The sequence below is a fragment of the Eptesicus fuscus genome, chromosome 3 (genome assembly GCF_027574615.1).
Source record: "Eptesicus fuscus isolate TK198812 chromosome 3, DD_ASM_mEF_20220401, whole genome shotgun sequence".
NCBI lineage: Eukaryota > Metazoa > Chordata > Mammalia > Chiroptera > Vespertilionidae > Eptesicus > Eptesicus fuscus.
This window is the reverse complement of record NC_072475.1, coordinates 103,743,163-103,768,797: the sequence shown is the minus strand read 5'-3', so window position 1 is coordinate 103,768,797 and position 25,635 is coordinate 103,743,163. Positions and strand designations below refer to the sequence as shown.

The following is a 25,635-nucleotide window of genomic DNA, read 5'->3' as shown; positions in this document are numbered from 1 at the left end:
TGCACCTAGGCATGGGTGAGGTCACGTGCCCCGGGGTCTGAGAGGCCAAGCGTCCCTGGGTCCGGGTGAGGCCGCGTGCACCTAGACCCGGGTGAGCCCAAGTGGCCCTGGGTCTGGGAGAGGCCAAGCGTCCCTGGGTCCGGGTGCGACCATGTGTCCCTGGAGCCGGATGAGGCCTCGTGCACCTAGGCCCGGGTGAGCCCAAGTGGCCCTGGGTCTGGGAGAGGCCAAGCGTCCCTGGGTCCGGGTGAGACCATGCGTCCCTGGATCCGGATGAGGCCTCGTGCACCTAGGCCCGGGTGAGCCCAAGTGGCCCTGGGTCTGGGAGAGGCCAAGCGTCCCTGGGTCCGGGTGAGACCATGTGTCCCTGGTTCCGGGTGAGGCCTCATGCACCTAGGCCCAGGTGAGCCCAAGTGGCCCTGGGTCTGGGAGAGGCCAAGCGTCCCTGGGTCCGGGTGAGACCATGTGTCCCTGGATCCGGGTGAGGCCTCGTGCACCTAGGCCCGGGTGAGCCCAAGTGGCCCTGGGTCTGGGAGAGGCCAAGCATCCCTGGGTCCGGGTGAGACCATGTGTCCCTGGATCCGGGTGAGGCCTCGTGCACCTAGGCCCGGGTGAGCCCAAGTGGCCCTGGGTCTGGGAGAGGCCAAGCATCCCTGGGTCCGGGTGAGACCATGTGTCCCTGGATCCGGGTGAGGCCTCGTGCACCTAGGCCCGGGTGAGCCCAAGTGGCCCTGGGTCTGGGAGAGGCCAAGCGTCCCTGGGTCTGGGTGCGACCATGTGTCCCTGGATCCGGATGAGGCCTCGTGCACCTAGGCCCGGGTGAGCCCAAGTGGCCCTGGGTCTGGAAGAGGCCAAGCGTCCCTCGGTCCGGGTGAGACCATGTGTCCCTGGATCCGGGTGAGGCCTTGTGCACCTAGGCCCGGGTGAGCCCAAGTGGCCCTGGGTCTGGGAGAGGCCAAGCATCCCTGGGTCCGGGTGAGACCATGTGTCCCTGGATCCGGGTGAGGCCTCGTGCACCTAGGCCCGGGTGAGCCCAAGTGGCCCTGGGTCTGGGAGAGGCCAAGCGTCCCTGGGTCCGGGTACGACCATGTGTCCCTGGATCCGGATGAGGCCTCGTGCACCTAGGCCCGGGTGAGCCCAAGTGGCCCTCGGTCTGGGAGAGGCCAAGCGTCCCTGGGTCCGGGTGAGACCATGTGTCCCTGGATCCGGGTGAGGCCTCGTACACCTAGGCCCGGGTGAGCCCAAGTGGCCCTGGGTCTGGGAGAGGCCAAGCGTCCCTGGGTCCGGGTGCGACCATGTGTCCCTGGATCCGGATGAGGCCTCGTGCACCTAGGCCCGGGTGAGGCCACGTGCCCCTGGGTCTGGGAGAGGCCAAGCGTCCCTGGGTACGGGTGAAGCCAGATCCTGGGTCCGGGTGAGGCTGTGCGCCCCTGGATCCATCCGGGTGAGGCTGGGTCCCAGGCCCGGGTGAGACCACGCGCCCCTTGGGTAGGGGTGAGGCCACGTGCCCCTTAGTCTGGGTGACGCCGTGCCCCTGGGTTCGGCCGAGACCAAACCAGAGGGAGTCGGACCTCCATTACCACCATTTGTCCACCATCCAGTGCTGAGGGGTCAGTGCTGACATGTACACATAAGGAACTACTGGACATTGAAATTGGGTCTCAAAAGAACTGTTGGTCCAGGGGGAAGCTCGCTACAGATTGATGCATTTGCCTGTCAGCATAACTATTATTGCTCGTCTCACATTCAGTTCTTATTAGTATATATCTAGTGACATATGATCTCGCTCATCTAGGGGAAATGATGAACAACATAGACTGAGGAACAAGAACAGAACCAGAAGCAAGGAGGCATCGATCGGACTATCGGGCCTCAGAGGGAGGATAGGGGAGGGTAGGGGGAGGGTGGGGGGAGGGGGAGAGTTCAACCAAAGAACCTGTATGCATGCATATAAGCCTATCCAACGGTTAAGTTCAACAGGGGATTGGGGCATGCGTGGGGAGAGGGGTGGGATGGGAATGGGGGGGATGAGGACAAATATGTGACACCTTAATCAATAAAGAAATTTAAAAAATAAAAAAATAAAAAAAAAAAAAAAAAAAAAATTATTAGACTTAATAAATGAATGTAGCAATATACCAGGATACAAAATTAATGCCAAAAAATCTATGGCATTTTTATATACCAATAGTGAACTTACAGAAAGAGAGATTAAAGAAACAAATCCCATTTACCATTGCACCAAAAAAATTAATATACCTAGGAATAAACTTAACTAAGGAGGTAAAAGACCTCTACTCAGAAAACTACAGGACATTGAAAAAAGAGATAGAGGAAGACATAAATAGATGGAAGAGCATACTGTGTTCATGGATTGGTAGAATCAACATCATTAAAATATCCACACTACCCAAAGCAATCTACAGATTCAATGCACTCCCCATTAAAATACCAACAGCATATTTCACAGACCTAAGATGAACTCTACAACAATTAATTTGGAATGAAAAAAGACCCCGAAAAGCTACAGCAATCCTGAGAAAGAAGAACAAAGTAGGTGGGATCTCAATACCAGATTTCAAGCTGTATTACACAGCACTATTCTCAAAGCTGCATGGTACTGGCATAAGAACAGACATATAGATCAATGGAATACACTGGAGAACCCAGAAATCGACCCCAACTCTATGCTCAATTAATATTTGACAAAGGAGGCAAGAACATACAACGGAGTCAAGACAGTCTCTTTATTTAATAAATGGTGTTGGGAAAATTGAACAGATACATGCAAAAAAGTGAAACTAGACCACCAACTTACACCATACACAAAAATAAACTCAAAATGGATAAAGGACTTAAACGTAAGACGGGAAACCATAAAAATCTTAGAAGAAACCACGAAGCAGTATCTTCACCGATACAGCTCTTAGGGCAATGGAAAATAAAGAGAAAATAAACAAATGGAACTACATCAAAATAAAAAGCTTCTGCAGAGCAATAGAAACCATCAACAAAACAACAAGAAAGCCCACTGCATGGGAGAACCTATCTGCCAATGTTATCTCCGGTAAGGGTTTAATCTCCAACATTTACAGGGAACTCATACAACTTAACAAAAGGAAGATAAACAAACCAATCAAAAAATGGGCAACGGACCTAAATACATACTTTTCGAAAGAGGACATAAGGAAGGGCAATAGACATATGAAAACATGTTCAAAGTCTTTAATCATCCAAGAGATGCAAATCAAAATGACAATGAGGTACAATCTCACACCTGTCAGAATGGCTGTCATCAACAAATGACAAGTGCTGTCGTGGATGCGGAGAAAAAGGAACCCGTGTGCACTGCTGGTGGGAATGCAGACTGCTACAGCCACTGTGGAGAACAGTATGGAGTTTCCTCAAAAAACTAAAAATGGAACTCCCATTTGACCCAGTGATCCCACGTCTAGGAATATACTCCAAGAAACTAGAAACACCAATCAGAAAGGATATATATACACCCCTATGTTCATAGCAGCACTATTTACAATAGCTAAGATTTGAAAACAGCCTAAGTGCCCATCAGCAGATGAGTGGATTAGAAAACTGTGGTACATCTACACAGTGGAATACTATGCTGCTGTAAAAAGGAAGGAACTCCTACCATTTGCAAAAGCACGGATGGAGCTGGAGAGCATTATGCTAAGTGAAGTAAGTCAGTCAAAGAAAGATAAATATCATATGATCTCACTCATTTGCGGATTATAATGAACAACATAAATTGATGAACAAAAACAGATCCAGAGACAGAGAAGCATCGATCAGATGCTCAAACCTCAGAGGGAAGGTAGGGGAGGGTGGGGGTAAGGGGAGAGGTCTACCAAAAGACTTGTATGCCTGCATATAAGCATAACAAATGGATATAGACACCAGGGGGGTGAGAGCATGAATGGGAGTGGGGTGGGGGCAATAAGGGGATAAGGACACATATGTAATTCCTTAATCAATAAAAATTTTTTTTTTAAAAAAAAGAAAAACTAGAAAAAAGAAAAGAAAATCTACATTATAAAAACAAAGCAAATCCAACATAAAAGAAGTCAAATAACAAAGACAAACAAGGAAAAGAATATCTGCAGCATACACTTTGGGAAATTGGTTGATACCCATAATGCTAGTTTCTATTAAGCAATAAGAGATGGGCAAGTGGTTCAATATAAAAATGGGCAGATGTCACAAACAAGAAATTTACAGAAAAATAAAATTTCAGTCATAATTAAGGAAATTTAATAACTGAAAAACCATTTTCAACTATTAGACTACCACAGACTAAAAAGTGGAGGGATTAAGCAAAAAGAGAGCGAGAGCGAGCGAGCGAGAGAGAGAGAGAGAGAGAGAGAGAGAGAGAGAGAACTCCTGGACACAGACAATAGTGTGTTGATTGTGTGGGTGAAAGCGAGGTTGGAGGAGATGAAAGAGGGCACAGAGGAGATAAATGGTGATGGGGAAAATAAAAGATAAATAAAAGATAAATACATAAAAAATAAAACAAACACAACCTGTCAGGTCCAGTAGGAAATTATCCCAAACTCTTAGCACAGTGTTCAGGAAAAGCTATGTGCTCAATTAAGGTGTACTAATAAATTTAAACGTAAAAAATGCCTTCATATATGAAAAATGCTAAGAGAAATTTTATAGTTACTAATGCTGTCACCATCATATCCTATTAAGTATTAAATTAGGACTGCTCTTTATTTGTATATTGTCTTTAAAGTGTCAAGTTGGGCACATAAAATCTAACAATCAGCTGAAACCGGTTTGGCTCAGTGGATACAGCGTCGGCCTGCGGACTGAAAGGTCCCGGGTTCGATTTCGGTCCAAGGGCATGTGCATTGGTTGCGGGCACATCCCCCGTGGGGAGTGTGCAGGAGGCAGCTGGTCGATATTTCTCTCTCATCGATGTTTCTGGCTCTCTATCCCTCTCCCTTCCTCTCTGTAAAAAATCAATAAAAATATCTTAAAAAAAAATCTAACAATCAATATTGTTTAATATAGTTCCAACCTTTTGACATAAAACTAGTTATTTTTCAATTTAACTCTTTAATTTTAAAAATTGGGGGACAGTTATAGAGTAGTAATATGTAAGAAAAATCACAATAAAATCTATCATAAAATTATAATGTCACTTTAGTAAAAAACAAAAAAAAGGGGGGGGGGGATTTTAACAATAGTAGAGTTCCTTCCAAGAAAGGACAGATGGCAACTAAACACCAACTGCCGCCCTCCCTCATAGAGCACTGTTTTTATTTTGCTACATTCCAGTTAAAACTCATTGCAGGGTGGCACTGAGTACATATCATATGTGGAAATCTCATTAGAGCAGATTGAAAATTAAAATTCACGTTTCTAATTCTTAAGTCTAAAGAAAATTTTTATCACTTGAACTTCATTGTGTAAACATCAGGGATAGCACACAACTTGTAAGTACAAATATGATGCTGTATGGTGTTTCTCCAATGGAGAAGCTGAGAATACCAGCTTGATATGAATTTAGAGCACTAAATTAGAAAATGAGACCATCTGCCATGACATTAATCAGCTAAGTAATCCAGAAAAAATTCTTCCATTTCTCTGAATCTGATATCTATCTATATATATAAAAGCCGAAGCGATGGAAAGACCGGAAAACCGGAATGACTGGTTGACCAGTCACTATGACACGCACTGACCACCAGGGGGCTGACGCTCAGTGCAGGAGCTGCCCCCTGGTGGTCAGTGCACTCCCACAGCAGGAGCACCACTCAGCTGACCGACTGATCTGGCAGCCCACCAGCCTGGCGGCAGCCACTCACTCCCTCAGTAGTCCTACAGGTCCAATCTCCAGAGAACGGGCCAGACACCAACGGACCAGTACCACCGGCACGATCCCGAAATAAGAAAGCACGCCAGCCTCCTGGAAGTCAGCTTCGGGCACCGCGGCTGCTTCCCCTCCCTAGACGCTCCGCAAGGAAGAAAAGATATAAAAGCGGTCGCCAGGTGGCTCCCGACAACCAGCGCGATCGTCAGTGGGATGGATCCAGATCCCAGGCCGCCAAGGGTGTTCCACTGCCCGCCCAAAGGGCCGATCATATCCCGGCCCCCCGACCCCCCTTGGGACCCCACCTGTGTACAAATTCATGCACCAGGCCTCTAGTTAAGATCATAAAAATGGAAAAGCCAGACTAGTTTATCTTTTAGAAAACCCTTTCCAGAAAAAAATACTTTATAATATTTACACAAGAAATCCAGAGTGATTTCCGTTTTCCATTTGTCTTTATACAATACAGACCCATCTGAGGCAATAGTAAGTACACTACGAGAAGCTTCTTACCTCTGGTGTCATTTTCTATTTCTGTCCTCCAGCGATGTAAACAGCTTTCCAGCACAGAAAGTTCTTCTTCTGTTATGTGCCTTGGTGCTGGATGCATGGGCAAGTCTGGAGGTATTCGAGACTGAGTGAATGGTTTGTGAATCACCGATCTCGATGAGATGGCAGCTATTGATGTAGGTGATGTGCTTGGCAATTCCGAAGAGGCAGCTCCCTGTTGTTCCATTGTGCTGTATTTTTAAAACATAAAGTATTAAACTTTCCAAATTGAAGCTCTGGACAAAGACTGTGCCAAATACATAGCATTAAATTGGTTTATTATTTCAAAAAGAAAAGGTCTTAAGAATAGAAGAGATGTGGAGTAACCTAAGTCCTCATGAGTTTCTTAACACACAAGGACTACATTATTTTAAGGAAGAAATTGTGGCTGTATAGTAGAAATAGCTTGATCATATCTACTAAAAAAAACACACCAACAAATCTTACGTGTACCAAAAGTATAAATACCTTTCCTTGCTAATACTTACCAGCTTACACTGTAGAATAAATTTCTAATTTAACAGTATTATTTTCATGAATAAAAGGTTGAAACAGATAACATACTAAAACAACCTAAAGTATAACTATGAATAGAAAAAATATGAAAAATTCAATCCACAACCAGAAAACCTACTGAAATAATGAAATAAGAAAGCACCCAGAAGACATACAACAAATGTTCTAAGTGAACCTAATCTTTTTAGAATTCATTAAAATTAATCACAGCATGCATCTTATAAAACCTTCTTCAAAGGGTACCAGTTATATTATTATGCAATACAGAAAGCACAGCTTGTCTTTTGTATCAAAAAGACTTTTACCTTGGTAATGCCTGTGATGGTACGGAACCACTAGGTGGGGAACTAGCATCAATATCATCAACAGGAGAAGTGCAAACAGGTTTACTTGAGGCAAATTCCAATGCATACTGTAGAACATCTACCAACGGAAAGCGCTTGGGACCCGAACCATAGCTTAAATATCTATTAACCATAAAATGTATAAACGCTTTAATTTGAATATAAAGCAAATTTGTGTTTTTCAATAATTTTTATAAAACATGATATGAATACTTCAATGAATCTCTCAACAATGAAACTAATTTTCATATGAAGACAGTAAGACTAAATATACATTCAAGAAATAAATTAAATATTATCCAAAAGAAACCAAAGCTGATTAAGTCTGAATGTGTACATACACTGTTATGAATTTTAACACTGCTCTAAGTTTCATCTCCTAAGACTATTTTTTAGTTGTTATCTGGTTTCATGATGACTAATATTATCTTCTTACTATTTTACCTCTGATTATTTTTCAGTATTATTACCTTTTAAGAATAAGAATTATTGAAATATAATCTATTATATTTGTATAATAAAGTTTCAGGGTATTAATTTTCAAATTAACACTAAAACAAGGGAATAAAGATTAGATCAGAGGCTGCAAACTGGCACCTGGCAGGTGACATTTCAGCCTGGGGACTTTATCTGAACTACAGAATATTTGACAGTCTAGAATAGATGTTGGCTTCTGGAATAATCTGACACTTTAGGGATACGGAGATGACATTCATCATGACTCCACCGGCTAGTATGGCTGTCAGCCACTCCCTCTCCAAGGCACCCCTGTCCACCGCTATGTCTGACTTGTTGCCCTTCTTCATAAAGCCTCCATGAGGTCCTGGCAGGCATCTGAATTTGTATCTTCTCTATTAAGGAGGAAAACTCAGTCACCATTTGTCTTAGAGGAAATCTCAAGAGTAATATTTAGTATCATGAAAGAAGAAACCTCAATTATAAATTAGTTTATATCTATTTTCAGAACCATAGCTGTTGTTGGTTGGAATATTTACCTTTAAATACTAAAATAATCTTCAAATGACAACTATAAAAGATTTTAAGTTTCTAACAGAATTAAAAACTAAACTATACAAGCAAAAATATCAGTTCAGAATTATTATCTATTCCTAGGATCATAAATTACTCAAGAAAAATGTAAGATTAAAAATTCTATATAATCACTAAAAGCATGAACTTCTATAGTTAGTTCATCATTCTGTAGAAGTTACAATACCTTTCTAGTCTTTGTTGTAATACTGTAAGGTAATCTTTCAGTCTCTTGATCTCTTCCCTCTTAATTCTTGTTATTTCTCTATTTCTGTGCATGTATCTTGCAGAAAAAAAGGAAAATAGCAATCATTAGTATCTCTAAATATTGTGGAAGGAGATACAATAGTAAGTCTAGTCAGCCTGGCCTGCACCCTCTCACAGTCCCGGAGCTCTCGGGAGGTGTCCAACTGCCACAGAGGCAGGAGAGGCTCCCGCCACCGCCGCTGTGCCCGCCAACCTTGAGCCTGGCTTCTGGCTAAGCGGCGTTCCCCCTGTAAGAGCACAATGACCACCAGGGGGCAGCCCCTGCATTGAGCGTCTGCCCGCTGATGGTCAGTGTGCATCATAGCAACCAGTCTTTCCACTGTTCAATTTGCATATTAGCCCTTTATTTATATAGGATATCAAACAGTATAAAATAGTACTTTTGAAAATTTCTGACAGAATTATAATACAAAAATATAATAATCTTTTTAAAAACATCCTTATAACATAATTTCCATTTACTATACCTTTTCTTGACAAATGCTACTACATATTTTATATAAAAATTAAAGACTAACTTTAAGGAAATTAAATAAAATTCTTCTCTAAACACAGTAATTCTTCATTTGGTTACTAAACTGTTTCAAAACTAATTTATGCTATATCCCAAACCATACCTGTCCAGATATAAAACTTGAGGAAATTCTAATTTGTTGTGAATTTTTTCTGGTCTTCCCAATGCCTGATTAAATTCAAATCTTGACAATTCAAATGTTAACACAGGTGGTAGTTCGGTAAACCAATGCTGAAAGAAACAATAATTCAAAACCTTAGTATCATCTTTCTGTTTTCTCCATTCCAATTTTAGGCACAGGATGTCAGCAATGACATTTTCATATGCATCGTCACAATCCTGACATCACAAAAAAATGATTAGGTATGGTATTTAGATAAAACTCTTTCACACTTTTTGAAAATTCCAAGGATGAGGATAACATACAACCAGGAAAGAGAAAAATCTTTTAACAATTCTTCTTCCATGACAATTCTTTATATTAGAATTTATAACCCAAAGAGAAAGCCATTGGTTAAAATCATAACTTAGTAGCTCAAATCTTTTATTTTTTAAATCTTTATTGTTGAAAGTATTACTATGCCCCTTTTCTTCCCCATAGACCCTTCTAACCCTCTTCCCCCCCCACCCCCCCGCCAGGCCTTCACCACCCTATTTTGTCTGTGTCTATGGGTTATGAATATATGCATATAAGTTCTTTGGTTGATCTCTTCCCACCCAACCCATCCACCCCTACCTTTTGTCTGAGATTCAACAGTCTGTTCCATGCGTCTACATCTCTGGATCTATTTTGTTCATCAGTCTATTTTGTTCATTAGATTAGCTCAAGATTATATTACTACTGCTACCATAAATGGAACATATACTTATTATAATCAACCATACTGTCAGAACCTGTGACAAAGTTGCAAGATGTAGTACATAAAAAAAGACAATCCTATATAATAAAAGCCTAATATGCAAATTGTCCCCTCAACTGGGAGTTCGACCAGGAGTTTGACTGCTTGCTATGATGTGTACTGACCACCAGGGGGCGGCGTGAAACATGGTGGGTATCAGCGACACAGCACTGGCAGCGGGTGGCAGTGGAGGCGCTGCCGGCCCCGATGGGCCCCGATGAGAGCGGGACCGCAGCAGGATGGTGGAGCAGGTGAGTGGGTGGTGCCAGGCCAAGGCAGGTGCGAGCGGGGCCTGATCGCCCTGCTGATAGCCCTGCAGATGGCGACCAGCAGCGGTGGGGGGAAGGGGTGCAGGGCTGCTGCCCAGCCCCCAGGTGCTGAGGGAGCTGGGTGGGGGCCTGATGACTCAGGTGGAGGTGGGCACTCAGGGGCCTGGGGGCCCAGGTGCTGCCCAGGGCCCAGAGGTCAGCTTGGACCTGCCCTTCCACACCAGATACTCGTGCTTTGATTGATGGCCAGGCCTAGGGACCACACCAGTGCATGAATTTCATGCACTGGGCCTCTAGTTTTATAATATAAATGAGCACAATTCTCATACTAAAAACTAGAAACTGTTTTAAACTTAATTGTCCTACTGGAAATTTGACTAATTTAAGAAAAATATATATCACTAATAAATATTTATGGTAATTATATTTGAAACCCTTTATAGTAACTAGTATTTAACAAATTAAATGCCTCATTGCTTTGTACCAACTCCACCACAAACTTTGGGCAATGTTCAGTTAAGAATGTTACACAACAAAACTTCAAAAAAAATTTTTTTGTAAAATACCTTCAAGTTTTATATAAATACTGGAGGCCTGGTGCATGAATTCGTGCACAGGTGGGGTCTGGCCAGCCCACCCCAATAGGGGCCGATCGGGTCCAGGCCAGTGCGGGGAGGGGATGCGGGAGGTTTGCCGGCCAGCACCATCCCTGATTGGGGTGGGTAGAGGCTGATTGGGGCCCCGATCTGGCCAGTTGGCCACCGCAGTGCACGTCATAGTGACCAGTCATTCTGGTCGCTTGGCTTTTATATATACACTAGAGGCCCGGTGCATGAAATTCGTGCACGGAGGGGGGTTGTCCCTCAGTCCAGCCTGTACCCTCTCCAATATGGGACCCCTCAAGGGATGTCCGACTGCCCGTTTAGGCCCGATCCCTGGGATCGGGCCTAAACGGGCAGTCGGACATCCCTCTCACAATCCAGGACTGCTGGCTCCCAACTGCTTGCCTGCCTGCCTTCCTGATTGCCCCTAACCGCTTCTGCCTGCCAGCCTGATCACCCCCTAACCACTCTGCTGCCAGCCTGTTTGCCCCCAACTTCCCTCCTCTGCCGGCCTGGTCACTCCTAACTGCCCTCTTCTGCAGGGTTGATCACCTCCAACTGCCCTCCCTTGCAGGCTTGGTCCCTCTCAACTGCCCTCCCTTGCAGGCCAGGTGCCTCCCAACTGCCCTCTCCTGCTGGCCACCTTGTGGTGGCCATCCTGTGTCCACATGGGGGCAGGATCTTTGACCACATGGGGGCAGCTATATTGTGTGTTGCAGTGATGATCAATCTGCATAGTAATCTTTTATTAGATAGGACAGAGGCCTGGTACAGGGGTGGGGGGCAGCTGGTTTGCCCTGAAGGGTGTCCCTGATCAGGGTGGGGTACCCTTGGGGCGTGATTGGGGCCCCGATCTGGCCAGTTGGCCACCGCAGTGCACGTCATAGTGACCAGTCGTTCTGGTCGCTTGGCTTTTATATATACACTAGAGGCCCGGTGCACGAAATTCGTGCATGGAGGGGGGTTGTCCCTCAGTCCAGCCTGTACCCTCGGCCTGAGCGAGGGGCCTGTGGTTTGCAGGCCGGCCATGCCCCCTGGCAACGCAAGCGGAGGCCCTGGTATCTGGAATTTATTTTCCTTCTACAATTGAAACTTTGTAGCCTGGAGCAGAGCCAAGCCTGGGGCTCCCTCCGAGGCCCAAAGCCATTTGTGTTGGGGTTATAATTGAAACTTTGTTGCCTTAAGCGGGTGGGCCTGGCCAGGGTGTGTGGAAAGCTTTGCTTCCCCTGTTGCTGGCGGCAACTCTGGCCTGCTCTCTCAAGCTCCATTCTGCCGCCATTTGTTTGAATTTGTTTACCTTCTATAATTGAAACTTTGTAGCTTGAGTGGAGGCTTAGGCCTGCAACGGCTGGCAGAAAGCTTGGCTTCCTCTGTTACCTAGGAAACCTTGCTCTCTGTGGCTGTAGCCATCTTGGTTTGGGTTAATTTGCATACTCGCTCTGATTGGACAGTGGGCGTGGCTTGTGGGCGTGTCAGAGGTATGGTCAATTTGCATATTTGTCTATTATTAGATAGGATATATATATACTAGTGGCCCTGCACACGAATCTGTGCACAAGTAGCTCGCTGCCACTTGCCTCATCTGGCTGCCTGCCCACCGCCACTGTAGCTCTCCACTGCACGTAGCTCGCTGCCCCACCCTCCTATAGCTCTACGCGGCTCATAGCTCGCTGTCCCACCTTCCTGTACCTCTCCGCAGTTTGTAGCTCACTGCTCTGCCCTCCTGTAGCTTTCCCTCGCTTGTAGTTCACTGCCCTGCCCTCCTGGTAATCAGTCGTTAAGAGTCACGGTGTAACAACCATTCGCATATTACCTCTTTATTATATAGGATTATTAACTTAAAGAGAAAGAAAAGCCAACAAATCCAGAAGTATAACATAATGGAACAAATAAATTTAACCTTTTGCACTCGGATGTCAAGTGTGACTCGACATGGTTAGCATTAGAATAAAGGAATCAAGAAAAAAGCAAGCGAGTGCAAAGGGTTAAAGTGGTTATTATAAGTGGTTATGCAGTGTACCACTTTTTACTAATATAAAAATAAATTGCCACACTAAATCATGTGTGATATTTCAAAAGCCAAAAAATGATACCACACAAATGTCAATAAGCCAAGAGTTCATTAAAATCAAACATCCAAAGTAAAAGCAGAAATGAAGCACATTTGGCAAACTGAATTAATTTAACTAAAATCTTGAAAGTTGCTACTTTTCTGTAAATAAAGCTAATAAAGGTATACAGTTATGTGGAGAGCGGCTACAGTGTTTAAACAGGTTCAAGCCTCGGACTAATGAGAGGGCACTGTCCTCTCGTGGCAAAGCCACATGCAGGTCCTCCTAGCTTGGAGGGCAAAGCCCTCCCAGCCCAATTATGGCCAAAGGCTATACTTGTAAGCTTGACCTTATAATCTGAACCTGTGGTCCCACGTGGCTAAGTGATATAGGCTGCAGGAGGTGCAGCAAGTAAATAAAGCTTGATCAGGTGCATATAACTGAGTAGATTCAAAACCCACAAGAACATTGTAAACATCATGACCATGCCCTTACTTTGCCTCGTGGAATCTGGCTATAAAATACTCGGATTGCAGGCTGTGGCGCTGTCTCTCATCAGAGAGGGCAACATCCCACCTAGCCCCAGCTTTATTCTCTTGTCTGTCTTTTCTAATCCTTCACCGCCCCACCCCGCCACAGGTTCACCCATGGCCATCCTGAGCGTGGGACACAGTTATTCATACTATTACTCCCTCCCCAAATGTTAATGATTACCTGAATTGAGATTTCCTAACCTGGATTTGTTTTATCTTTTACTAGAAGTAGAGGTTTAAGAAATTTGTTTTATTTTATACATGGGTATTACCTAAAGTTGACTAGATATAATATCAGAAACATTTCGTACATTTTAAAATTTCTTGAACAGATTTGCTTATTTATTTTGTTCTCATAAGCCATTGGTAAAAATTTTAGTTAGCTGTAATCCACACCTAAAATTACTATTAAGAATTAAAACATACTCCACAACCAAAGGACTTGTATGCAAGCATATGAGCATAACCAATGGACACAGATGGGGGTTGTGGGGTGAGGGCATGTGCTAGGGGTTGGGGGCGGCTGGGCACAGGTCAATGGGGGAAAAATGAGACTTATGTAATACTTTAAACATTAAAGAGATTAAATTAAAAATAAAACGTACCCCATACATATCACCAAAAAAACTTTTAACGCCTTAGGACCATGGTCGGCAAACTGCGGCTCGCGAGCCACATGCGGCTCTTTGGCCCCTTGAGTGTGGCTCTTCCACAAAATACCACGGCCTGGCAAAGTCTATTTTGAAGAAGTGGTGTTAGAAGAAGTTTAAGTTTAAAAAACTTGGCTCTCAAAAGAAATTTCAATCGTTATACTCTTGATATTTGGCTCTGTTGACTAATGAGTTTGCCGACAACTGCCTTACTCAAATAAGTATGTAAGATTTCAAGAACTATTACTTTCATATTTTATTGCAACACTTTATTTTTTGTTGTTGTTAATCCTCACCCAAGGATATTTTTCCATTGATTTTTTAGAGAGATTGGAAAAGAGAGGGAAAAATAGAAACATCAGTGTGAGATAAACACATCGAATAGACTGTGAAACTACAATGGTAAGGTAGGGGAGGGTTGGGCGGGGTAAGAGATCAATCGAAGGACTTGTATGAATGCATATAAGCACAACCAATATACTTGAGACACGGGGTGGAGGGGCGGTGAGGGCAAGTGCCACGGGGTAGGGGAGGCCGGGGGGAGATCAATGGGGGAAATATAAAGGAGACATATGTACTACTATTCATAATACCTTAAAAAATAAAATAAAAAAAATTTTAAATGAAACTTATATTATCCACATCCCTAAACATATTTATTATTACATTATAATAAACCTACAGTAGTAATAGATTCATGCAGTTATAAATAACTTATATAATCAGCATTGGCAAGAAAGATGCTTATAAATTTATGACTATAAACCTCACTTGTTACTAGAAATATTTTCTAGAGAGAATATAGTCATTTTTATGAGTTGTAACAGCTGATTTTTTCTATTAGTATGTTTTTAAAAATTGCTTTTGTGACATTATGTTAATGCAGGGGGAATTACATAAACAGAAAAAAACGCACCTGCCATTCCCAATTCCCCTTAGTATACTAAACAAAGCCAGGGTGTAAACTAAGAATGAGAACCAAAAACTTCCTATTCCAATTCAAAAACTAGTTTCAGTCACTTAATTGTCCTTACTCACTTGTCCTTTTACCCTAAAAAATATTCTAGAAACATTTTATAAGCATTTATCTTCCAGACTAGAGGCCCAGTACACGAATTTGTGCACGGGTGGGGTGCCTCGGCCTGGCCAGGGATCGAGGCCTATCGGGGGGCTGGCCGGCAGGGGAAGGGGTGAGGGGCTGGAGGAAGTTGGCCAGCTGGGGGAAAGGCCATGGGAGGTTGGCTGTGGGAGTGCAGTAACCACCAGGGGGCAGCTCCTGTGTTGAGCATCTGCCCCCTGGTGGTCAGTGCGCATCATAGCAACTGGTCAACTGGTCGTTAGGTCATAATGGTTGCTTAGGCTTTTATATATATTATCATTTTTAATTTATTCAGTTGTCTCTGGTTGTGTCATTCCAAAAATTTAAAATCTTATAGCCCACTGGATATTTTAACATGAGTAATTCTGGAGACTAAAGATCTTCCTAAGTGGTTGACAACAACTATTTCAGTAAAATGATGTTTTCTGTATCAAGGTAAAAATCAACAATTTTTACTAATCAACAGTGTAACAGGTGTTATCATCAAGAATTATACCAATTTAGAAACACATCTACAATGTTTTTTATTGGTCTTTGTAGAGACTCAAGAATAGTTATTCTGAAGGATATAATGAAATAGGACTATAATTTTAAAATGTTATTAGAAACTTATCTAGGCAATTGGTAATAAAAATCAAATTTGATATTATTGAAACTGCTTAGAAATTGCTGAATTTAGAGATGGCAAACTACTGTATTCCACAGGTTGAATTAAAAAAACCTAGGCAGAAAGCATAGAATGCAGTCTAAGGCATTACAGTATGAAGACAAAGATGAAGGACAAACTAGATTTTTAAAAATAAACTAGAGGCTTGATGCACAAAATCATGCAAGGGGCTCGGCTCTCACAGCCCCAGCTTCGTCCAGGTCATCTGGACGGTCGTTCTGCTGCTCGGTCTAATTAGCATATCAGCTCTTTATTATACAGGATAGCAGCCTGGCCTGCATGGCTCACTGGTTGAGTGCCGACCTATGAACCAGGAGGTCAAGGTGCGATTCCGGGTGAGTGCACATGCCTGGGTTGTGTGCTCAATCCCCAGTGGGGCAGCTGATCAATGATTCTCTATCATCATTGATGTTTCTCTCTCTATCCCTCTCCCTTCCTCTATGAAAACAATAAAAATATATTTTAAAACATAAAAATTCATATTGAATGTAAGGAAAACTATTTTTGGAAGCTAGACATATGTGAGAAAGATTACTTACCAATAAACCATAGTGTATTTCACTTACAAGCTGCTTTGACAAAGTAAGGAATATGCCATCCCATTTTCCCTGCCCCACCCATCCATCTATCATCCTTAGTTAATCAAAAACAGATCATACTTCAAGGAGTTCTGCTTTCTTATTCTCTTATGGGATCCTGGGAAAGTCCCAATCCTTGAAGATCTATTTTCCATCAATAAAATAAATAAATTTAATTTAAATATTCTTAAGTATAGTTCTATATCAAATCACTTTTGGAGCTCTTGTGCCATGTACCATATCCCAGTCCTAGATTCTGATCTGATAGCTTTGAAGTGGGGCCTAGGTATCTGTTGAGAATGGCTCAGTAGATAACCTGTGATGTGGAGATAACACTTATTTCAAAGATTCTTTCTCTTTTCCTCTATTAAAAAAACATACATACATCAAATAATAAATATTATTTATTTCTGTTGAAGAGAGAAAAAAGTTAGGACAAAAATGGTTTATTACATCTTTTTTAAAAAGCATACAATTCAGATAAAATCAATTTATTCTCAAAGATAAAAGAACCCAGTCCCTTTTTAGATAAACACAAGAGAGATAGAATCACTTAATATTTATTAAGCTCCTATTCAGGTATAAAGACCCCAGAAACTTATTTGATAACACTGAGACATTTCATTCAGTCAGTCACACTTCTATTTGCAGATACCACACTATCCACTAGGGACACAGCAGGAAGTGCGCAGATGAAGATCCTGCCCTCAAGCATGGAGGCTCACAAAGACAACTACTAGCAACTGCTTAACAATGACTGATTTTAGAGATTCATATCTGTCCTTTACTTTCTGCTATAATACTCCCCTAAGGATAAGTACATGTATGGGTAGATGGATATACAGATGGAGCTGCAGAGACAGAGTTGGGTGGCAAGACAGAAAGCAGTAGACACAGATAAATCCTATATAATAAAAGCCTAATACGCAAATCAACCGAATGGTGGAACGACCAGTTGCTATGATATGCACTGACCTACCAGGGGGCAGACGCTCAACGCAGGAGCTGCCCCCTGGTGGTCAGTGCGTTCCCACAGGGGGAATGCCGCTCAGCCAGAAGCTGAGCTCATGGCTGGCAAGTGCAGCAGCTGTGGCAAGAGCCTCTGCACCTCCGCTGCAGGCGGACGGTAAGGAGCGAGGGGTCACAGACTGAGAGAGACCTGGACTGCAAGAGGGTGCAGGCTGGGCTGAGGGACCCCCCCGCCCCAGTGCATGAATCTCATGCACCAGGCCTCTAGTCTATATTATAAAAAGCTAGTGCCATAATGCTGTAATGACCAAACGACCGGTCACCATGAAGTGCATGGAGCACCTCTTGGTCCCTCCCCCGCGATCCACAGGCTCCGATTGCAGCAAGGCTGGTGGCCAGCGGGTGGGCGGGGCAGTGGGTGGGTGGGTGTGGTGAGGCGGGCGCCCTAAGGTGAACGCCGTGAGGCGCATGCAGGTGGGTGGGCCACGTGATTTCGTGCGCTGGGCCTCTAGTAGGTTTATAATATACTAGAGGCCTAATGTACAAAATTTGTGCAAGGGGCTCGGCCCACACAGCATCGGCTGTCTGGTCTAATTAGCATATTATGCTTTTATTATTATAGATTTTGTAAATTATTTCCTTCTGGAGAAAGCAAGTTCTTCCATCTGTCCTTCACATAATTATACTGAAATTTTACAAGAAAAGGAGTCTGGTCTTGCCTATTTAGGCCTGGACAAATTCCAACAATATTTGATACTAGTAGCCCATTTGCAGGAAAATCCTGCAAGCGGCTGTTGCGGCCACGTGCGCTGCTGCTGCTGCCGCCTTTGCGGCCACTGCGCCTGCACCTGCTCACCACTGCCGCCCGCCCCGCTCTGCCCCGTTCCACCCCGCTCCGCCTCGCCCGGGCTTTCCCTCTGGCAGCCACCTTGCTTTCCGCTTTTCCTCCCTCTTCCTTCTAAGTTGTCTTCAGTCTTCACTCCTTCCCTCTCGGCGTATGCAAATTAACCGCCATCTTTGTTGGGTAATTTGCATACTCGCCTTGATTGGCTGGTGGGTGTGGCTGTGGCTTGGGCGTAGCAAAGGTGCGGTCAATTTGCATATTACTATTTTATTAGGTAGGATAAGTAAATACTTCTATATAAAATTCCACCCTAATATCAATGTTTTTCTTCCAGAACAAGCATCTTTACTTCCAGAACAAGCATTCTATAAAGACTAGTACCTTAACTGAAAAGTCTAAAACTGAAAAAATGTCCTAACGGATGATTTTAACAGAAAATTTTGAGATGATGTGTTTATGTGACAATTTAACATAGATTACTAGAGGCCTGGTGCATGAAATTCATGCATGGGTAGGGTCCCTAGGCCTGGCCGGCAATTAGGGCCGATCGGGGCCTTCCTTCCAGCTGCCAGCCGGGGTCTTCCTTCCCCAGCTGCCAGCTGCAGCCTTCCTTCGTTCCACGTGCTCCCTGGTGGTCTGCACACGTCATAGCAAGCCATCGTACTCCCGGTCAAGCTCCCAAGGCTACACATTGCAAATTAGCCTTTTATAGATAGATAGATAGATAGATAGATAGATAGATAGATAGATAGATAGGCTATGCAGATTTCCCAAATACAGTATGTCTAAATTACCATCATTCAATGCAAACACATATTTAGAGAATTCTCAATTAGTAGGCAGCTATAGAAATGGGGCCTTAAATTGTGCTTTACAGCACTGTTATAAAGATTTAGGGGGAGAGGGTTGATGCAGATGTTAAACTCACCTCTTGGCCTGATTTTCCTGAATTCTCTGAATGTAAAGATTCAATTTCTCCTTCAATCATAGCAGCTTCTAGGCACTCATGTAGATCTTTGAATCCATTGACCTGAAGTGGGTACTGACCAAACAGTTCAGTATTTTCAAATTTTTTACCTATAGGAGGGGGGAAAGTTAATTAAATTACTATTCCTCAATGTGGTCTTTTAGCTACTAATTGTATCTAGGAATGACCTCTTGAACCTGAAAACTTAACTCTGATGGATTATGTTCTAGAGGGTAGTGAGCTAGTGTACATTCACATCCAGCCATACATTCATTTCAACCCAAATGTAATATATGTATGTACTTATTCTTCCAAAAAGTCCTTCTAAAGGCAAGATACTGTGCTAAACAATAAAAATATGTGTAACCGTGAAAAACAAGAGATGGTCCCTGAGCTGAGGAAACTCAGCCTCTTTTGGAAAAAAGACATCATACACATTAATTGTACACATAATTATGAACAAACAACTGTTTGGTATTGTAAATGTTATAAAAAGTGTGGTGAGACAGACTGCTGTGAGAGGGTAGAAAAAGGGAAGCTGTCTTAGTCTTTAGGGATTGAGAGTAGAACAGAGAGGCTTCCATAGCAAAAAGACATTCATTCTCAGACTTAGTGAGTGCGAGTTAGCCAGGCCAGAGTGTCCGGGAACTGTAGAGTATTCTTGGCCAAGGAAAAGCACACACAAAGATTTTAAAGCTGCAAAGAACTTGGCATATTTGAAGAACAAAGAAGAGGACAGTATAGCTTGGGGAAGCAATGGGGAGATGACAACCAAGAGTTAGTTAGATGGGTCAAAATCTACAAAGTCTAAAAGCCCTTGTTAAGAATGTTTTCAGAAAGTATTAAATCTAGGAATAATAGGATCAAAAGAACTAACAAGCAGAACAGAGACAGACTCATAGATAGAGAGTAAGCTGATAGGTGTGAGGCGGGAAGTGGAGGTATTGAGCAAAGAGAAAAAACTCAATGACAGGTACAACAATGTGGTGATTTCTGAGGGAAGGGGAGTGGCAAAAGGTAGAGAAGGGTATAAAGGGCATAAATGGTGATAGAGACGTGACTTGGGGTGTTGAACACACAATACAGTGTATAGATGATGTGTCGTAGAACTGTGCACCTGAAATCTGTAATTTTGTTAACCAGTGTCATTCCGATAAGTAAAATAAAAAGGCAAAAACAGGATCAAATTTATGTATTTAAAACATTCTTTTGGCTTCTGTATTAAGTGGGTGGTAAATTACTAGGAGACTATTATGGAATCCATCCAGCGTAGAAGAGGGTGTTACCAATAAAAGTGTACAAAAACACATGAATTTGCACACACACACACACACACACACACACACACACACACACACACCACATTTATGTATGTATACAAGGAGGAGCACCAGTAAGGCTTGATTGACTGGCTCAATGCAGGATGGGGGACAGAGGTAAGTAGGGTATCAGGAATGAGACTCACATTTCTAGTATCAACAATTGGACTGATATTTATGTACTGAAGGGGGCCCCACTGAAGGAAGCATAGAGGATTGTTTTTGTTTTGTTTAAGGTTGTAGTGGACATAACTGTTTTAGAATGTTCCAAGAGACTTCAAGTTGAGAAGATAGTTGGATATATGAGTCTGTAAGATTGTTCCTCTAGTCTGAAGCTCTAAATTAAAAATTGCTGACTTACTGGTAGCAGGAAATCAAGGCAGTAAATGAAGACTGTCTAGGGAATTAGTAAACAGGATAAGGAAGAGGGCCTAAGCTGAGTCCCAATATATATACCTTTAATATAAGAAGAGACTATAAAAATAACTACTAAGAAGTACCCACTCAGAAATTTTAAAAAGCCAAGAAAATATGGTGCCATAGAAGCCAGAGAAGTGTTTTTAAGAAAAGAAAGGGAAAAATGCAAGAAGAGGAGAGAGTGGAGTCAATAGAATTAATAGCTGATAGGAGTTCGGTACAAAAACTGAGAGGGACCGAACGAACTTGAACACATGTAAAAAAAAACCAATAACCACCCTAACTGGTTTGGCTCAGTGGATAGAGCGTCAGCCTGCGGACTGAAAAGTCCCAGGTTCGATTCTGGTCAAGGGCATGTACCTTGGTTGCGGGCACATCCCCAGTAGGAGATGTGCAGGAGGCAGCTGATCAATGTTTCTCTCTCATCAATGTTTCTAACTCTCTATCCCTCTCCCTTCCTCTCTGTAAAAAATCAATAAAATATATATATTTTTAAAAAACAAAAACAAAAAAACCCAATAACCTTAAATAAAAATATTTCTTTAGGAAGAGGTCTGGGCCAGAAGCAAAAGCGGGATGGTTTTAATACATGGGGAGTTAGCAGATGACATCAAACCCCTCTTTAAAGGGGCTTAAACTTAAATAGGATTAACTTAAAAGAGTGTCTCAATTTTTAAGACATGAGATACCAGATCAGGTCTAATTATCAATGAGAAGACACATTAAAGAGGGAAAAGCTGAAGATAAAAAACAACAGCAATAAAAAACTGCCCATAAGATTATAAGAACAGTGAGGTCTGGGTGAAAGCATGAAGGAATGAGATTCTTAGAACATACAAAGAATACTCTGTTGACATAAGACTAAATATTCCTCTATAATCTGGGGGATCAAATAAAAATAATTAGTGGCATTAGGAATGGATTCAGGTTGCACATATATTTGATGATGAGGGTTTTAAGAACTGTGAAACAATATTATAAACACAAAATTAGATTCAGGGCCTTAGGACCCATGGTTACGTTTCATTAGCTTCACAATCAATTCATGAAAGTTGAAGTAAAATGTTTTTCAGACAATGAAGAGACAAGGTTAGAATTACAGTAGAAAAGATAGAAATTGTTAATGCAGAAAATGGGATAGAAGACAGTGATTAAATAAAACAAGTATGACTGCCAGGAAGGGTTAGAGAACTGGAACCAGTGAAGCTTGATATACTACAAATTCTTGATCCACTACAGTTAGCCCACTGAAGTGACTTTTCCTCAGCAATTTCAGGAACTCAGGGCATGCAGAGAGAAGATGAAGAGCTTAATAAAGGTCAGAGAATAGCCAGAGATGGTGCTAGAAATCATGTGGGAAAGGGAGTTTTAGATATTTATACAGATAATTATAATGAACAAGGATGGAAATAAAGAAAAGGGCTGAGAGGAACTAAATGGAGGAATCAGTGGACTATAAGTTCTTTTTGCAAGGGGGTACTTTAGCAAACAAACGGAAATCACCCCATTGGGACTCCATGGTCTGACACCTCAATATAACCTTTTAAATGACTGACCAAATCCTTAGCCTCTGTCTTTTTATGAATTCTAAGTTATAAAACTATATTCAAACAAAACTTCTTAGGAATCCATTACTTGTCCTGAAGGAAACCAATTTTCCAAATTTTATACTTTGGGCACTTCCAAATGTTGATGCATTGGGCCATTCAGGAAAAACAAGTTATCAAAAATTAATATTTTGGGACTTAGTAATATTATTATTTGAAGTATATCTACTGACTCAGTCCAGTCCCTTGTTAGGAGAATCAAAGTGTAACTGCTTTGGTCCAGATTTTAAGTAACAGGCCTTTAGGGAAGATGGAGTAGTATCATTCTTAACTGAATTTTCAAAAGATACAATACAACTCTTTCTTGAAAACTAGAGTCTAAAGAATATTATAGTCACCTAAAAAGTGCAATATCCCAACTATGCTAAATTGCTAAACTCAGCTTTTAACATTCATAGACTTAAAATCCTCAAAAACAGTGATCATAATACCAAAACCAGTATTCAACTCCAATATTATTTTCAAAAGATCCACCAACAACTGCCCCTGTAACTGCATCCCAATAATTCACAGAATCACAGAAGCCTTCCCAGGGAAAGAACAACAGGATAATATTAACTAAATATCAATTAGCATGAGGTAATACACTCTGTACTTTCCTTTTCATAGCTCAATTCTGTGCTTTATATATAAATGACTAGTGGTAGCAATGTAACAGGAACTCTGGACAGAGTAAGTCAAATTAAAATTAAAAGTTATTCAACAAATAAAGAGTTGCTATCAAGACAAAAAAGCTAACAGATAATATCTCTTCATTGTAATACCTTCAAGGACTCCCACAGCTAAGAATCTTCCATAGAACAACTCTACCATGGGGTTCTTTGGCTTCTCTTCATCCCTAAAGCATGTTAAAAAACATAAACATGGTTATAATTTTTGGACCTGTTAGTAATAAAGGAAACGTTAAAAGAAGAACAGCCTATGCCAAAGCGAGAACATGTAAGAGGTTATCACGCACTCAGCTGTTCTTTAGGGTCACCTTTGGAGAGGTACTTAAATTTACTTTTCCATTTCTTCACCTGTCAACTGAATAATGGTAATTAAACTCACAAAGCTGTTTTAAAGGTTAAAACGAGTTGTGCAGGATGTCCTTACAAGAGGACCTTATAGTCAGTGCCCATGAAGTGCCTCGCTTTTCTATTATCACCACACACTTGTCTCGGACCTTCAGTCCTTACGATGTATGCTTTTTTGGACTTGTTGGGAAGGGGGAAAGCCACCCTTGATCAAACATGCCTTGTCCAGCCCTAACCGGTTTGGCTTCGTGGATAGAGCATCAGCCTGTGGACTGAAGGGTCCCAGGTTCGATTCCGGTCAAGGGCATGTACCTTGGTTGCGGGCACATCCCCAGTAGGGGGTGTACAGGAGGCAGCTGATTGATGTTTCTCTCTCATCGATGTTTCCAACTCTCTATCCCTCTCCCTTCCTCTCTGTAAAAAATCAATAAAATATATTTAAAAAAGGAAAAAAACAACAACATGCCTTGTCCACCTTCAAGTTGAAGGACCATACAAGTGCTACTGTCCTGTCAGACTAATAGAGAGCCTCTGTGTGGACTTGACCTAAGGTTGTCCACCCTGGTTCCTGGTTTTTAAAAGTTCACGTTCCTTGTACCTTTAAGGTTCTAGTACTAAAATTTATTGGGCAAGTTTCCTCTGAGTAAACGATATCTGTATCCCAATCATGATACCTGAGTGTCTTTGAATTTCCCTCAGTAATTTTTTAAATGTTTTACCCTGGTACCCCTAGTCCTCCTCTCCAGTCTATCCAGATTTCTGTAAGCACTTCACAGTGTCCTACCTTCAACACGAATCCTCAACTGCTTTTCACCTGTAGACTTAGAAGAATGCCACTTGACTATTTCATGAAACTTTGATCTTCCGAACGAGTCATTCTATTCTGATTTTGAAGATCTTGCTTATTATTTACTTACTTTTGGTTAACTTCTTTTGGGTCCTAATCACCTTATATGATCTGGTAACTAACAAATTATCTCCCCCTTTTTTTAAAAAACAGTTTTAAAGGGGCTAAAATTTTTCTGTATCTTCAGAAATCTTAAGTCTTATTTGAAATATGTCCCTCTCCTCATTGAATCTAATGAAAAGAAGTGGGCAATGTAGGATTAGTCCTTTCAGGGATAACTTTTTAGACCTTTCTGGTTAGATTCTGACCTTATAGTGGAAATCTAAAGCTACCAGCATTTGTGGCCATAAATTCCAACAGCTTATCAATAATACAGAGGTAACATTTGGGCTCCCATATGTCTATCTCAGATTCCTATTTAGTTGTTGACACTGAATATATTAAAGAAAAAAAAATGAGTGCTACTTATAGATCTCTTAAAACACCATTACTGTATTTTACGGTAACTTACGTCTCCTCTTCAGCTTTCATTTGGAAGGCATCTTCTAACCAATCTAATAATTTGTGTGTAAACTCACTCACATCTTGCTGTAGAAAGAAAAGAAAAAAACTCGTTAATTTTTAAGCCTATTAATAAAAATACTAAATATTGCAACATAAAACTTGCACCCAGACAGTCAAACATACAATTACTGACTACTCACAAAGGTATTATATGAAATCTTTCACATCAAATGCAATAAATATTTATAACTTAACCAGAGCACAAAATCAGTATTTGAGAAAAACAAGCATTATATTGATAATTATTGTGATTGGCTTTCACTTCAGGAAAATAAATAAATATCAGAATTCCAACTTACAAATGAGATTTCTATTTTTTAATTTTTATTTTTTCCCTTTTAATTGAATTTATTGGGGTGACAATGGTTAATAAATTATATAGGTTTCAGCTGCACAATTCTACAACACATCATCTGTACACTATTGTGTGTTCACCACTCAAGTCAAGTCTCCTTCCATCACCATTTATCCCCCCATACTCTCTTCCATTTCCCCACAACTCTGTACACACCTTCTCCCAGCAATCACCACGAGTTTTTTTGTTTGTTTTCCTTTTTTTCTCAATCCCACTCCTCATCTCCCAACAGCTGTCAGCCTACTCTCTATCTATGAGTCTGTCTCTACTTTGTTTAAATTATTTTGTTCATTAGATTACACATATGAATGAAATAATAAAAAA

General features: G+C 41.8%; 1 protein-coding gene across 5 annotated transcripts in view; it reads right to left on the bottom strand.

Moving 5' to 3' along the window:
* Nucleotides 1-25,635, bottom strand: part of USP25 (ubiquitin specific peptidase 25) — a 194,366-nt gene that overhangs the window by 60,785 nt on the left and 107,946 nt on the right. For all 5 annotated transcript variants that reach the window (XM_054714081.1, XM_054714077.1, XM_054714078.1 and 2 more), the window contains exons 8-14: nucleotides 24,904-24,980; nucleotides 23,294-23,367; nucleotides 19,148-19,296; nucleotides 9,162-9,289; nucleotides 8,465-8,560; nucleotides 7,210-7,371; nucleotides 6,353-6,579 (exon numbers count right to left, since the gene is read on the bottom strand). In XM_054714081.1, the coding sequence (XP_054570056.1) occupies nucleotides 6,353-6,579; nucleotides 7,210-7,371; nucleotides 8,465-8,560; nucleotides 9,162-9,289; nucleotides 19,148-19,296; nucleotides 23,294-23,367; nucleotides 24,904-24,980 (913 nt within the window). The remainder of the gene's footprint in view (nucleotides 1-6,352; nucleotides 6,580-7,209; nucleotides 7,372-8,464; nucleotides 8,561-9,161; nucleotides 9,290-19,147; nucleotides 19,297-23,293; nucleotides 23,368-24,903; nucleotides 24,981-25,635) is intronic.